This window comes from Coturnix japonica, chromosome 1 (assembly GCF_001577835.2).
Source record: "Coturnix japonica isolate 7356 chromosome 1, Coturnix japonica 2.1, whole genome shotgun sequence".
Classification (NCBI taxonomy): Eukaryota; Metazoa; Chordata; class Aves; order Galliformes; family Phasianidae; genus Coturnix; species Coturnix japonica.
This window is the reverse complement of record NC_029516.1, coordinates 48,755,778-48,772,065: the sequence shown is the minus strand read 5'-3', so window position 1 is coordinate 48,772,065 and position 16,288 is coordinate 48,755,778. Positions and strand designations below refer to the sequence as shown.

At 44.4% G+C, this 16,288-nt stretch overlaps 1 protein-coding gene across 3 annotated transcripts; it reads right to left on the bottom strand.

The window, feature by feature from the left end:
• Window positions 1-265: 265 nt before the first annotated feature.
• Window positions 266-16,267, bottom strand: PRDM4 (PR/SET domain 4). 3 transcript variants are annotated; one of them, XR_001555482.2, is made up of 12 exons: window positions 16,145-16,267; window positions 14,863-14,996; window positions 14,017-14,202; window positions 10,853-11,653; window positions 8,020-8,169; window positions 6,654-6,793; window positions 5,768-5,853; window positions 4,927-5,054; window positions 4,146-4,460; window positions 2,869-3,037; window positions 2,034-2,102; window positions 1,365-1,454 (listed from the first exon to the last, which is right to left on the bottom strand). XR_001555482.2 is itself a non-coding variant. In XM_015863808.2 (11 exons), the coding sequence occupies exons 1-11, from the start codon at window positions 16,153-16,155 to the stop codon at window positions 1,148-1,150; spliced, it is 2,427 nt and encodes an 808-aa protein (XP_015719294.1). In that variant the 5' UTR covers window positions 16,156-16,267; the 3' UTR covers window positions 266-1,147. The 3 variants fall into 3 exon arrangements, 2 of the variants coding, with proteins under 2 accessions (XP_015719294.1, XP_015719305.1); XM_015863808.2 differs by lacking the exon at window positions 2,034-2,102 and having other exon boundaries at window positions 266-1,454; XM_015863819.2 differs by lacking the exon at window positions 2,034-2,102 and having other exon boundaries at window positions 266-1,454; window positions 6,654-6,772.
• Window positions 16,268-16,288: the final 21 nt, after the last annotated feature.

Below are 16,288 nucleotides of genomic sequence, written 5' to 3'. Positions count from 1 at the left end.
GAGGCTGTTTACAGCAAGAACCTAACAGGGAGAACCCCAGGTACCTTGTCAGGGAAGAGCTCAGCTCACTGTCCACCCACTTACAGCAGAGAGAGACAAACCATAAAACCAGCCTACAAGATTTAGAGATGAGTTGTTAGTCATCATCTTCTCTCTTCACAGAGGCATTCCTGCCCCTGCCTTGTCCCAGGAACACTTGGGAGAGGCAGATGATGGAAAAAGGAAGTGCTGGGTTTTTTTCAGACTGCTTAAATATTAAAGAACATTAGAAAAGAGCCACATTTTTAATTTTTTTTTCTTCCAAAAAGAAAACAAGTGAATGAAATAATACATTTTCATTCCATAAATAGTATTAGCAGCAAACCCTCCCATCACTTTTAAGCTGTAAAAGGTTTACAGCACGCAAAGGCTGTAAACACTGCCTGATCACCTATAAGCCTCTTCCTTACTGACCTGTACAGTCTTTACCTCTTCACAACGTGCTCTCGTGAACCAGAGTGAGAGAAGGTAATAACTGATAGCCAACTTTTGGTTTTCTGAACACTGCTGTAGTGGGATAATTGCTTTATCTACTACTGTTGAGTACAGGTACACTGCCTCCAGACCAAAGCCTTATTGTAGTTTCTATAGAAGGAAACCTGACATTCTTTGCTCTGTGCCAAACCACATCCTTCAGTTAACAAGTATTAGAAAAGATAAATACAACTAACTGCTACCACCATTTTTTTTTGTCCTGTTTGTTTTGTTTTTCTTGCTGTCAGGGCTGTGGCAGTTACGGACAAGATGGCTTACAGGTCATAGCCATTACTCAGCTACATCTCTGGGTTGTGGCTCTTCCCTCAAAGGACAATGCAAGGTGTGTTACATATCCTAGCACTGGGTGGGTTATCTGAGTATGCACAGCATGTGTGAAAAATCTCTGTTCCTCATATTTCTTTTCTAGCAACTGTTCACTCTTAAGCGCACCGTTCTCATTCAGTGTTTTGGCTACAGAGTTTATTAAGTGGTGGTAGTGGGGAGACCAGAATGAAAGGAATACTCCTCATCTGACATAATGCTGTTGTTGACTGGGGAAACAAGGAAGAGTTCTGTAGTTTTTTCCTTCCCCCCGTTTTAATATCCACAAAAATTTCCCTCTTCAGTTTCTTCATTTGTGTCCAGCGAGGGCATCACCAGTTGAGTAGATTCCATTGTTAATCCTACAGTCCTCAGTCCTCATTGAGTCTATTAATTCCTCTTCTGAATCCTCCTCTTCCTCCTCTGGGGTCGATAGACTGGATGTGGGGCCTTTACATATTTTTAAGTGGCGAGTGAGGTGATATTTGGTTAGATAAGCCTTGGTGCATTTTTCACAGATATAGTCCCTCTTTCCTTCATGTGAGTTGAGGTGCTTCTTCAGATGATTTGTCCTCAGAAACAGCTTGTCACACTTGGGGCACTTGATCTGCCGTTCTCTGCAAGAGAAAAAAGTTTAAGTTTGCTTCTGCAGAAAGGCAGCTGATGTATTAAGTCGTAGGGAGGTGGGTGACAGTGCAAGTGGCAGAGTCACTCTTGTTCCTAAATCTTGGTTCCAATGCATCTGAATCAGAAATAACAAAAGTACCACAACATTGACATGTAAATGCTGTTTTCTCTCAAAAAGCAGCATGTTCACACAGCTGTTCTCTGCTCCCCCTCATGCTCTTGGCAAAAGTCAAACTTTTTGGCTCAACTCCTCACCTGCACCCAACCAGTTATTTTTCCTGATGGTAAATCAGAGGGAAAAAAGAAACAAACAAACAAAAAACCCAACAAGAATTCTAAAAGTTTTTTGATTGTTTCTTTGCCTTTTAAGTGAGACTGAACTCTGGTTAAGCTCCATGTTTTGGCAGGACAGAGGTGTTGCCATGGTGGAAGGGTGAGTCCCCCCCCCCCCCCCCCCCCCCTTCTTTCCATCCTGTACAAACAGGAAGGGAAGGAAAGAAAAAGAAAAAAAATAACAAAGCTGCTGAGTGTTAACAAACCTCAGATGTAAATGCTAAGCTGAGGCTTACCAGACTGCAACAGTCAAATTGCACATGACTCTGCAAAATGCCTCCCACCTGCAGTGCTCCTAGCTCTGGCTGTAAGAACAAGCAAAGCAAATCTCTTAGTCTCTCTCATGCTTGCTGCACTGTTCTGTCTCCTAGGCAGCAGGAAAGCAGCAGCAATCTGATTCCAAGTGCATACAAGAACCAGATGCTGAAAATGAAACATTCAGAGGGATTAGATTTGGGTAAGCAGCCTTTAAGGGAGGGACTTGGGACTGGGAGTAATTCCAAACAGGATGGAGAAAATTCACAGAGCAAAGGGAAAGATCCGGCCTGGCAGGGCTGAAGGACTGGGTGAGAATTCCAGATAAATGGAGGAGGACCTGGGGGTGCCTTCTCCCCGCACAGAGGAGACAAGTGTGTGTGAATGAGAGTTGAGGGTGGAAAGGGTGGGTGGAGAGAAACAGCAGGGAACAAACACACTCCCCAGGTGCAAACTGACTAAGAGAATTAACTAAAACATAAGAATGACATTATTAAGGACTCATGTTGTGACTTGGAAACAGTTCTCAGCAGAGAACTAAACATAAATCAGCTGTAGTGATGAGCGCTCCAGAATGCTATTTCACAAGACAGGATGCATGCCTGCAATTTTTTAATGACAAAGGAAATTCCAAACAAACACCACAATAGTCCCAGCAGCAGCAGGCCAGTAACAAGGCATCTGTCCAGACAGATTTCTCCCTTATTTTAGAAGGTGAACCTGTGCTCTCTAGGCCAAAGTATTTGCACATTGAATTCTCAGGCCATTAAGCTTCATTACTGACTGCAGCCCAGCACATCCCCAGAGCTCACTTACTGTGTGTGGGTAAGTACGTGCTGCTTGAGGTCCTGCCTCCGCATGAACAGCTTTTCACAGTAATCACACTTCAGATTCTTCTCCCCCGTGTGGATGACCATGTGTGACTCCAAGTGAGCCTTCTGGGTGAACGACTTGTCACAGAGGGTACACCGATAATTCTTCTGACCTATAATCACACATGTATACCCACAATCAGCGTGCCAAGAAGAACAGTAAGCAATCAATCCCATCCACTTTCACCCTGAAGGAAGGCAGAACTTCAGACTTTGTACTCCCATGTACAAAGCTCACTAAGTTTGTTCCTATCCCAGTGAGCATTCTGTGATCACACACACTGAATCCATTCACCACCAAGCCCACAGCTCCCCCCTCCAGCTTTGTGATTTGCACTCCTTGATTCCCAATTGCATTTTTCAACTGTTCTGAAGAAACAGGCAAAAATATCCATGCTACATCTTGCTGGACAGCACTTATCTACATCATCTCCCCTCTCCTCACTCTGTTAAATACACTTTCTGAGTCCCTGTCATCTTTCTACAGAGCTTAAAAATCTCCCTTTCTATTTTTCTCTTTTTTCATTCACCAATCTTCTGGCAATTCTTCCTTTATCTCCAAAAGGCTGTAGCGATATCCAAATTCACACAGAGGCCATCAGCATGTTCAGACTTGGTGAGTTTTGATGAGTGAAAGAGCTGAGTCTTAGCCACTTCAGTCTGACCCCATAGTCACCAATTTCAGTCTTGTGCCATTTGCTTCAAATGAGTAAGAATGAGGGGAAACATCTCAGCCCCACATTTAAGTGGGAAACTGTCCATATTACAAGCTCTTAAACCCAGTTGGCTTTTTCCTCCTGAGCAGAAGGGAACACTTGTTCTATCATAGCTGCCAACTGCAGAGCAACTGTGAGGGAACAAGGGGTTTCTGTCTTGCAAATGAAGCGTTATAGCTCTTCCCAATTGTAATGCACTGCAGTTCATCAAATGCTCGTTTAAGCATGGCATAATCAAGCAGAACATGGCGCTAAATACTGTCCTACAAACACTGAATCCATCTCAGTCCTATCCCACACCGGTCAGCACTATTTAGATGATGCCTGGTCATTAGCTGGGCTCAGCACAGACCAGAGATCACTCCTACTAACAGCCAGTATGCTGCTAATCTTAGAAAGGGGGCAAGAGCTTGGCTTTACAGACATGAGCTGGCCCAGATCAGAGAACAGGGCCTGCCTCAATGTTTCCCCTTCAGAGAATACCCATAAAGTCCCCAGCCCTCACCTGTGTGTATCTTGAGGTGCGTGCGTAAGTTGCTAGGATCACTGAAAGCTTTACTACAGAAATCACACTTGTGTGGCTTCATGCCCATGTGCCCCATGAAGTGGACGTGGAGCTTGGAAGGGGAGATAAAAGCCTGGGGGCACATGGAGCACTTCCATTTCCTTTCCTTGCCATGGCCTGGCCCGTGGCTACTGCTGTGGCCCTGGCTGGGGAGGTGGCTGTGAATATGGCTGCTCAAATGGGCCTTGAAGTCCGCATAGGAAGCACATTCCTTTCCACAGTGGCAGATGTGCACGTCTGGATGTTCGGGGACACCTTTGGGCACAAAAATATTACTTTTAGTGAGGCACAGCAAGGTCTAATTAGACAATGAACATGATCCACATTAACATCTTAGGGTAGGAAAACCAGCTGAAGAGGTTTTCACTCCAGCTCCCTTCACCTCTGATGTTTGCTTTCCAGCTCTTATTATATAAGCCTAAATTAACGCAACTAAATGAGGAGAGCAGGAACAGAACTCTCTCAACACCAGACAGAAGAACAGAAGAAAATCAGCCCTTTTTCCACAAAACTCCAATCTCATGCTTCTGATTAGTGGAATAAGATACTTAAGTATTTCTTTTAAGTGATGACAGTCACTTCATAATGAAATGGAAACTATGATGTGTATCACTGACAAGGAACATTAAGCACTCCCAAGGCACAGTACCCAGAAGTGGCACTAAAAGGAATTCATGCTGGGGAGTCCCTGCAAAGCCAGTGAAGGTGAGTGCTTACTTACCAAGCTGTCGTGCGTAGTCCCGACTGTAATAAAAGCAAAGCTCGTGCTCAGGTGGGATGTCCCGAGAGGTGCAAAAGTAAATTTTTCCATCATGAGGGTAAGCCACCAGGTTCTGCTCTTCCCGGTTCCTACAGCAACATGGAGAGTTATGGAAAATAAGTGCTCCAGGGATACTCAGAAAAATAAAGGAAATTCCTATAAATAAATAACAAGGAAACCTCAGCACTTGCCAGCACATAAAAAAAAGAGGCTGTCTCTTCATTCATTCGTACATTAGATGTTAGGAGGAAATTATTTATTCAGAGAGTGGCGAAGAACTGGAACAGGTTGCTTAAAGAAGGGAGTCATCCCTAGGGCGTGATCCCTAGAACACCTAGCTGGATGGAGCCACGGGTAGCCTGTTCTGGTGGGCAGCAACTCTGCCCATAGCAGGGGGTTGGAATTGGGTGGGCTTTAAGGTCTCTTCCAACCTAAGTCATTCTACGATTCCATGAAAAGAAATAAATAAATCAACACTGTCTTCACAAATACATCCAAAAGGAATGGGCCAATGGGGAGACTAGCTAATACACGGCAAACTAATATAAAAAAATCTGGTTTAAAGCATTAGAACCAGTTTTTACTACAGCATGTGCATTGGCTTCCCCAGAACATTCTCCACTGGATACTTTGATTCACTGTTCCTCACCTAGTCCAAGATCCCTAGATGCTTCCTGCAGGTCCCCTGATCCTGAGTTCATGACCTACCTGGGCAGTCAGCATGACAGGCTGCGTGATCTCCAGCACAGCCTCCTATAAGCCCAAATTCCAAGACATTTAGCATGGTACAGATGGCTCTCACCTGGCTTTGCGTACAAACATCATCCAATTACATTCAGTTTCATCAGTTGTAATGATGCAGAACTCCAGGACACCATTGTGATAGATCTATCAGAAAAAAAACCAAAAACCAAAAACCAGAAAAAACCACAAAGGCAATCTTAGGATAAAACACAGCAAACAACACAGTGAAAGAGCTTCTTTCTCTAAGAGAGGATATGTTTACCTAGAGCATGCCAGGAGGTCTCTATTGCCGCTGTCAAGGCCACAGCCCTGTTTTTATTCCTTATTTCCCCTTCACACAGAAATCTTGACATCTCTGCTATCCAGGAGACTAGAAAAATTATTTATCAGCATCTTTCCCACTCAACACCTTCAGCTCCCAGCAGAAATGCATGTGGTTATTTTTCCTACGAGCCAAATCTTGTGAATAATACTGGGCAGATACTAATAAAATACTCTTGTGAATAATACTGGGCAAACAATACCTGCTTTATTTATAAAGATCAATTTTATTTTCTCAATATGAAATGGTGTGGCAAAGAAAGCTTTGAAGCAGCTTTCCTACAACAAATGATTTATTGAAAGTCTCCACAGGCGATAAACAACAATACAAAACAAACAACTGCTGCCTAGGAATATACAATCTCTGCTGGCACTTCACATAAATACGGGAAACCACACGCAGCCCTGTAAAAGAAAAGGCATTAAAGAGGCTCTGTTGTCAGGACTGATTACCAGAATACTACATGACACAGAGCTGTGATATGCTGATACTAAGCGTTAAGCAATCAAACTGCATTAGTTTCAGGTTTTCGCAAGGATGACAATGTACAAGCTGCTGTGTCATGTGGTGTCCTTCATCAGAGAAAGGCACGCAGCAGTCTGCAAGCCGGTCACCCACTGACCTTCCAGATGTGACTAGCTGCTTTGTCTGTCCAGTCAGCCACCTCCAGAGAATGGCTCTGCTGCCCAATCAGAGGTCCAAAACAAGTCCTTACAGGAATGGTTTCTCGTGTCCACACACCTATCAGTAGAAGACCAACATCTGCAGAAATCAACGATTTAAATAACTAAGAATGCTTAACAAAAAGGTGGGAGATTTAGGAGATAATGCTCTGAGGATAATATCTAGGCATAAGATCATCAAAGCTTCTATTTCACATGTAGAGCACGCCTAATGCAGAGACAAGAACCACCACCACCACATGACACTATTGGAGCCGCTTTGTTATAATTGCAAATCTTTACGTGCTTGCCAAAAGCAAGTAATTCACTTTTCAGTAAGCTACAAAACTAAGATCCTAACCACTTGTACCAATTAAAGTTTTCATGGCACTTTCTGCAGAAGCAGAAAATACTAGTTTCAGTAACTACATTTTGCCTACCTAATCCCCAGGAATTTCCAGAACTGTTGCTGGGCATTGTTAAGCAGCTTCTGTATTTCTCCCCAGAGGCAGCTGTATTTCTGTCATGGGCAGAGGGATTCCTGCATGTATATTATTTATTATTAAACATTCATATATAGAGATCTACACGAATACACTGAACAGCTTTCAGGAATAAACTGGAAACTAGTGGAGCTTGAAAAAAATAAAAACAACAGATGTAATCTACTCCCAACAAGCAGCAACACTAAGCAAGCCAATAATCACATTCTTCTCTAGCCTTCAGATCCTTAGGGTATTGCACTGTATTCTTCGATTTCCAGGTGACAGTGGTGTGTAATACAGTTACAAGGTCCACATCCAATGACAGGGTCAGTCTACGTGCCAAATGTAGATGAAGGTGGGGGAAAACAAAAAAAAAGAGGCACTCTTGATCAATTCTCCAATATGAGTATCCAGGAGACCCACAGGTAGCAAACCAAGCTGATAAACAAGCAGGCAGAAATATCTTCCATTATTTCTACTTGTTATCTTCCCCCAGGCTGCAATTGCTGTGGTTTTTTTTTTTTCTTATCAAAGCTGTGCCCAGGAGATTTAGCACATGATAAAAATAAACATCATACCTTGCTTGCACTTGACCTTATCAAATGTTACAGTAATGCTGTGTGGCAGCACCCCTGCAGCCTAGCTGAAGTCTACAAAGTAACCAAGGGACAAGAAGTTCTTGCACATTCAAAAACGACAGAAGCCACGGTGACTATAGAAGAGGGAACCACTTCTCTCTCTGTGTTTCTTTCCCCACATTAAAATCCCTACAGTTTTTCATTTCAGGCAGTGAGCATATTTTAAACTGCTGCAGAGAAGCACACAGTAATCTGATTCTTACCCACTTCAGCTCCCATGAGAGACTGCCGTAGGACAAGCTGCTTAGGGAGAGAAAGCCTGGCTCGGCTCTCTATTGGGGTGTCCGGGACAAAGGTGACAGGTCCATGGTCAGGGCAGTCTGATGGATACGCCTTGTCACACAGTGTGCACCCTGCAGAGAGAGGGAAGGACAACAGGCATTAAAAAGATGTCACAGCCCCTGAACTGCAACCAGTTCCCTATCAATATGCTATAGATCAGCTTCTGCCAAAGGCTGCTTTTATCTTGCTTAACTCAGAAGCTTTGGGAGCTTTTGCTCAGAATACTATGTGCAATTTTATTACAGTCAGATGGGCACCAACATACATATCACTGTTACTATCAAATTCAACCATGCAGATCCCCACCTGCCGTCTCCTCACCAAACTATGGTAAAACTGAGGGTGTTTTCCCCAGAGCTGGCAGTAAGGTTCATGGGAGAAAAGCCATGTTCACTCTGATCAGAAGTGACATAACCTTTAATAGAAGGCAGGAAAAGCCAGGCCACAAGCTTTCTAACTGAGCATGGTTTCTGAATTTACCAGGAGCACAAGAATTTTATGGCATGCAGAACCCTCATGGATATTCATGTAGAGGGTCAGTAAGGTTTTCTTCCTCAAGTTTTTCTGAATTGAATCCATAAACCCCCTTATTTCTGTTTCAATTCAGACAGTGCACTGTTTCCTTTGAAGGACCCACTGCAATACACTCACAGAGAACCCCTTTACAAGGTGGTACTGAATGGAACAAATGAAGTGTCCAAGTAGAGTCAGCATCTCCCCCTTCCCAGTCCATCATTTGGCGCACATAATGCCAAAAAGAAAAGCACTGAAAGTCCTTAGTCCAGTAACTTCAGGAAAAAGCCCATCATAAAATGCTCTCACCTCAAAAAAGGCTGTCACTTTAATTCTCCACAAATGGAGCAGCCTCGGTAAACACACTCCTGATAAATCACTTCTCTTCTAAATAAAGATGCTCAGCTGATAAAGCCAGATCTCCACAAAGATCTTCTTCAGTCCCTCAACAGCCCAAGTGCAGTTTAAAATACCTTATCACAGAAGTAGCCTTCAGTACACATAAACAACACATCCATTATTAAGTCTTCAGAAGAGGTTTTTGGGAGAGAGATGTTAGTGTACCAGAATATGACTCTGTATCAAGTACAGTTTGAGCAACTATACAGTTACAGCTATGAAGGCACTCAGAAAATCATCAAGTAAGCTCATATAGAATGGCTTAATGTATGCAGATGACATGTTAGAGTACAGCAGCTACACCCGATCCAAGTAACAAGAAATACTATTTGTAATGCTAGTTTTTAAAGCCTTGCCTACCACTCAGCACTGATTATAAAGAAGTCCTTCATTTCACAGTCAGGACTGTCGAATCTTTTTCTTCCCACTTGGGAGCAGTATACAAAGTTTTCTGAAAAACACCCTGATTTCTGCCTTCTCAGTGACGAAAAGCCATCAGGAGGTTCTGATTCTTCTTCCTTACTGTCACTTGCCTGGACACAAAGCCACGTTTTATTTAAGAAAAGCTACAGAAGAACAAGAAGTTACAATGCAAACTCTCCCAAGCCAAAGACTATTTCAAATCACATGAAATCACATGGCACACAGTAGCCACTGTAACATCCTACCAATGAGGAACACCAGCTGGGAAACAGCTTCGGTCTCAAGAGTGATAAGAAGATTCTCAGCAGTGTAAGTAAGTGACTTCATCACGAGCATGTTGCGTATGACACCATTTTGATCATTTTGTCTTCAACAGGCAACAGTTGTTAGCAGGAAATCCTGACTGCATCAATGGCAAAACTTCTCATCTAGGAGTTGCAGCTTCATCACGGTCTAGAGCCATCCGATTTTAGGTTAGAGCTTATTACAAAGAACAAAAATGTTAATTCAAGTGCCTGACTAGACTTTGGAGAGACTACACATTAAACTGCACCTCTCGCATTGCTGATCAGGCACTATTTCTTTCAATTCCTTAAAAACTTCCCACAAGCAAATCTTGTCAGAAGACAAGCAGCTTCAAGTCCACTTCACGTACAAGAGTGGTGGTCAGCAATGCTACCACAGTTGACAGAACTGAACATAAATGCCACTGGCCTTACGCTTCATAGGCAGGAAGACAGATATGTTGTGGTTAGGAGTTCAAATCTCTATCCCCATGAATGAGAACCTGACAGTTCTCTAACACAACTCCTTTAACTATGAGAGGATTAAGAGAGCACAATGTCCACTGCTTCTCCTTTCCTAAAAGATCAACTAGCCTACATACTGGAGTCTTTAATGAGAATAATTAGAAATATTAAAAACTTCCCACCCTCTCCTTGCTCTTTTTTTCCCAATAGATCCTGTTGAGAACATTTCCTTGGTGGCTGCTCAAAGTTTAATAACAATTTTAGGAAATGACACAACATCAAACTCAACAGCTATACCACTTGGTGAAACATTTGTTTTCTTCTTCAAGCAGAGCAAAATGAGTCATTTTTAATGCAACTTTGAGAAATAAGAGAATCATTTGCAAAGGACAGCATCAGCATACCCACAAGACATGATCATAAGGAGCAAAACTTCCAACCTCAAGGCAGCATGGGAAAGTGATTCAAAGAGAACAGTGCTAAAACACTCTGTGTCTACCAGTTAGAGGTTAATCCACCACCACCAATATTCCAGTTTTGGAGGACTTGTTAAGTAGCTATGTTTCTTCCACCAGAAATCTGTAACGCTGACAACAGGAGTTATGTTATCCCTCCCGACAACAGCTACAAAACAATTCCCACCCAAAGAAAGCAGCAAATTCACACTCACATATGGTAAACAAGGTTGCCATGTTCTCCTTGTTCGAATTGGAGTCTTCCATTTGCAGAGAGGACGGTACGAAGGCAAGATTGTCTGCGGACACATCCACGTGACCCGGCCCCATGGCTACTTCCTGATTTATGGAAGACACCGCCACTGGCTCAAGGCTGAGGCCCACTTCGTGCAAGGCTACCGAGTCCAGGGAAGCGAGGTTGTGTGAGGTAGAGAGTGCCACGCTCACAGAGTTGGTGCTCATGGCCACGGTATGAATGGAGTCATTTAGTGTGCTATCCGACATCCCTGCCACCCGCCCAGCGATGTGGTCAGGCTCCATGACAACAGGGACAGGGAGTTCCAAAGTGCTGCTGTGAATGGGGATGACCCCGCCGTGCCCCACTGCGTCTGGTGTCAAGTTACTTCCCACTGTGTCCACGGCCAAAGGTTCATGGCTCCGGGAGCCATTTGGCATCTGCGAATGATCCCCGGCTACATCGTCCATTGTAAGCTCCTCTGTCATCCCATCTGTAGAGATGGGGCTGGTTACCCTCGAAACATTCTCCATAGTGATTGTACTGTCCAGAGCTACCTCGTGGCTGTCACTAGGATGCATGTTTTGAGCACCATGTGTGTTGACTGTACGGGAGTCCATGGGCACAATCCCTGGTTCCAGCCCCACAGTTCCACTGGGCTGGTAGGGATCTAGGGCCGAGGGATTGCTGGGCACTGACAATGCTGGATTGCTATCAACATTGATCGTGTTGGGATGGATGTACTGAGGCGGAGGTCTGTCAGCCAAGTATGATAAGATACCTGGTAGAAAGAGAAGGGAGAAGAGATGAGACGTCATCAGTTTTCAAGTCTGAAGCAAAAACACCCAGTCATTGTAGTGTAGTACATTAAGACCTAAATCCCTACTGGTGTGCTTTGGCTCAGCTCCTGCCAATATAAGGAGACACGCTCTTTACATTATGCCCAGTTAAAAACCTGCCTCACAAACATATGCCAACCTGACACTCCTTTACAGAATATCTTTTGACAACAAAAAAAACAGAGCATCCATCCAACAAGGTAAGTCTGTGGTTATCCGTTAAACTTAAGTGATTTGTCTCTTAGCTATCTGGTAGCATTTAGTCTAGACTCCTCAGTATACAGATTGAATCAGAAAAGGCTCTTTGCATTTTAGCCATAATTATTCATTCTTAAGAACCAGCCCAGAAGCAATGAAGGATTTCTAATAGAATCTAACATTTGATCAAACTCAGGTTCGCTTTTGCTAGAAGTAGAAACAGTTCTCCAAGATACTTCCAGCTCAAGTACTTAAGTTTTAACAATAACTACTTTGTTCCTCTACAACTAAATGACACCTCAGTCCATCTCAGAGCTCTTCAACCATAATTAGGAAGGAATAATATCTCTCAAAGTTATCTTGTATCACCCGTTCTCTTTCCTTAGAAAGGAAATATGCTGTTTCTCCTTATAAACAATAGACTGGTTAAATTTAAATTAGAAATTCTAACATCTTTTCTGGTAGTCCTGGAAAACTCCTCACCATCAAATAACCTCCAGACTTAGGATACAAGGAAACACTAAAGAAATTACTATATTTACATCGTATCAACTTCTTCAGTTAGCCCAAGCTGACAAATCTCTGGAGGAAATTCATTGGCACAATCAAGTAAACAGTGCCTCAAGTGTAATAACAGAGAAAGAGTTTGCACATTCTGCAAGATCGGTATCAGCGTGCTTCTTTTTAGCCTTGAACCCTATGAGCCATTTGTTCTGTAACGATTTGCCATTCTAACACATCCAGTATTGTAAGCATGCAATTATGGTTATTCTTTCTGCAACACAACCCCCCATAAATGGCTAAGTGAAGAAATTAGTAGTAAATGGATGGTTAAATTGATCAGTTGCATCAAACATTTCCACGAGTGACGTTGACCTGTTGCCCAAACAAGGAGGATTCTTGAAGGAAGGAAGGAAGATGGCTGATGTCTATAAGACATCAGACTAAACATCAAGCAGACTAAAAAAAGCCAACAGAACACATTTCTGCATGAATTATACCATCTCAGAAGAATGACAAATACCTCTGGCCCTCAGACGTGCTGCTTTCTCCTCTACTCTTTGCCCACAAAATGGCAGGCATGTAAATACACTGCTAAGCAGCTGGCAAATACAGACATGAGTTGTCAGGTAGCTGGACGAGATCTGGGCTGCTGTATTTCGTTTCCTCATCCAGGCTGAACCAACAACACTCACAGGGTGACCTTGAAGTTTATCTAACCCCTTCCACCCTGTCAATCTTAGCTATAAAACAAAACAAGGTCTACATTTACAGCTCAGATTTCCATGTCTTGATATAGTAACATGTAAAATTCTACATTTTTACTCCAATATAGATACTAATAGGGATTTGAGATACATATCAATATGTTTGACAACCAACCTTGAACAAAAATGAAGAAAAACTACACCATGGACTAAAGAAGTGTGTGTGGGGGGGGGGTAATAGATCATACTCCTTAGCTGTTGGCTTGCTCCTTTTGAGCACTGGAGTACTGTAACCATTTTACATGCATATCAAGTGCTACTTCAGACTACAGAACAACAGCAACAACAACAAGATGGCAGCAATTTTCCAACTCTACCAAGATATTTGACATCAAAACAATACATTCCTTGCATTCTGATGATCTTAAAGCAGGAGCAGTAAGAGGTTCAGTTTAGAATAACAGAATGACCTGGGTTGAAAAGGACCATACTGATCATCTAGTTTCAACCTCCCTGCTATGTGCAGGATCACCAACCACCAGACCAGGCTGCCCAGAGCCACATCCAGCCTGGCCTTGAATGCCTCCAGGGATGGGGCATCCACAGCTTCCTTGGGCAACCTGTTCCAGTGTGTCACCACCCTCTGTGTGAAGAACTTCCTTCTATTATCTGTATCTAATATCTATAGATAAATTTAAGTAGTTTATCTCCTACAATTCTCTTCATATACATATGTACGCATACAACAACAGAGATCTGAAAGTGAAGGTCTGTAAATATCACGTCAGACTGCACGAAAACTAAGTTCTGCAAAATGTTTCGGCTGCTTCAGAGCAGAAACCAAGGGGCTCTTAAATCAATTTCTCTTTGCTTCCATCCATTAGCAGCAGACCACTCACCAGGTAGAATGTGTCTGAAGTAGCTGCTCTCCAGGTGAGGGTATGGCGGTGGAGGTAGGGTGTAGTTTCTTTCTGGTATACCACACATCACTCCTCGATCCCCAATACCCATTGGGAGCATCAGAGACAGAGCAGAGGGCAAGGAACTCAAGGAGGGGCCCAAGTTTGGAATCGCAACAGGCAAACCTGTGAAGAAAAATGCCCATTTAAATTCAGTGAAACTAGTGGAGCTTATGGACAAACAAGCTAACAAAGAGATTACTAATTCCTCAGCTCACTGCAGAAGTAAAACATGGTGCTGTCAGCATAAGGCAACAGGCTTCAAAGAAAGGATCGCAGTTATCACAGCACTGAGAGACACGCCTGCATGTGGCTAGATCTTCCTTTAAACACATTAGGTAGGACCTGAATCTACTTTGCAATTGTGATGGACTTCTATCTGTGCAGTCCCCTGTATGAACACCTAGGAAAATGGTTTTGCTTTATGGATGAAAGACCATTATATTCACCTGAGTAAAGATGGACTGAAGCAGAGGAAGATCTGCAGTGACAGGTCATATTTCAAAGGACTCTGCAGCCACAAAATGAGACCCCCACTAAGGGGTTACTAAACCTAGTAAGCACACATCCCTTTTGTCCTCCCACATAAGAAATTGGCTTATGGTGTATATTTCCACAGTTCTATACACACCGTGTATATTTCCACAGTTCTATATATCCTAATTACCTGCAAAAGATGAGACTTGGTATCAAGGCAAGCACTGCTACCCAGTTATGAACTTTCACAAGACAATAAAATGGAGAGCATCAGTTGCAATACCCTTAAAAGGGAGCTTCTCCCGTTACCTGGTGCCGGTATGGCGTTGTGAGTGGGTGATGCTGCCAATCCCAGGTGACTCCCTGAGACAGGCAGGGCATTGCTGACAGAGGACGAGGTCAGCTGGTCCATCCCTACAGGACTCAGGTTCATTTCATTCATTCTAGAGGGCAGGGAACAGAAAGCGGAGGTCAAAAAAGAGAGAAAGAGAAACAGAAACAGAAGCATTCCCGAGTACTGACTGTGTAGAAGGGTTGAACAAACACAAACTCAAAATCAAGTATTGACACGTAAAAGGTCTGTCTTAGGAAACAAAGCATAAAGTACATCAGCCACTCACACTGTGATTATGCCATGGCCAAGACATACTAATGTCATTTGATAGCAATGACCGAGAGTAGAAAGCCAGTCCAAAAAGACAAATCAGAGCATAGCACCTTGCTTTCTATCCGGAATACAAAGTCTCATTTCTTCCAGTCAAAACCACTGTAAAAAAGTATTGTGACTGCAGATCAATCTGCAAGCTGAATGTCACACTTATTTGGACAACATCACCCAAGATGGCTTAAATTTTGTAATGGACACAAAATCCCCAATTCACCATCAGTCCAAACCTGGCCCATGGTGACAAGAGTCACCTCTGCAGAATAGGCATTTTACAGAGCTTTAAAAGCCTAGTTCTGAAATAGTACGTGCTCTCGTCTTATTGAAAACTGGCACCACAGGTGACACAACTGCTAGTTGAGTAGCTGCACCTCCCGAGCCACTCAAGCAGCTGTAGGGCAGGGGCCGCCCAACAATCCCAAACCCCAGGCTAGGGAGAAGTCAGCCGTCACACGACACACCCCGAGGTGTGATACCGCATAAGTGGCCTGAACCAGTCCTCAAGGGATGCAAACGGGACACCGTCGTCGCCTCCAGATGTGGGCAGCTCCACGAGCCTTCGCTCTGCCCATCGTGGCACTGCCACCCACCCATGGGCTCAGCAAACAGCACGGCCGAGCACAGCTATGCGAGGGTGATGGATCGCAGGCCTGGAAGCGGGGAAGAACACCCGCAGCTCACGCGGGCCCCGGGTCTGACCCCGCACGCAGGGCTGCCAACATTCGTCGCACTTCAGCCCGGCTCCAGCGCGACGCTCCGTCCCACAGCCCCCAGTCCCCGGCGGCGCAGGGCTGCACGGCTGGCATCCCGGCCGGGCGGGAGAGGCCCGCGGGAGGAGCCGAGTGAAGGAGTCCCGTTCCCGTCTCCCGGGCCAGGCCCGAGCCGCCCACGCACCTCCCCAGGCCCCTGAGCCCCAGCGCCGCTCACCTGGGGTACATGGAGCCCGGCGGCGGGGCGGGGCCTCTCCCGGCGGCGGAGCGGCCGCGGCCGCAGCCGCATCAGGGCCCTCAGCCCCGGCCTGCCGCCGCCCCTCGGGCAGCCGCCTGCCCCGGCCGCAACCGCCGCCGCCGC

Coding starts and splice junctions, on each gene's coding strand:
- PRDM4 (XM_015863808.2), bottom strand. Junction 6,794..8,019: donor TCTCATGGGAGCTGAAGTGG/GTAAGAATCAGA, acceptor TGATTTCTGCAG/ATGTTGGTCTTCTACTGATA. Junction 3,038..4,145: donor GCACCTCAAGATACACACAG/GTGAGGGCTGGG, acceptor GTGTGATTATAG/GTCAGAAGAATTATCGGTGT.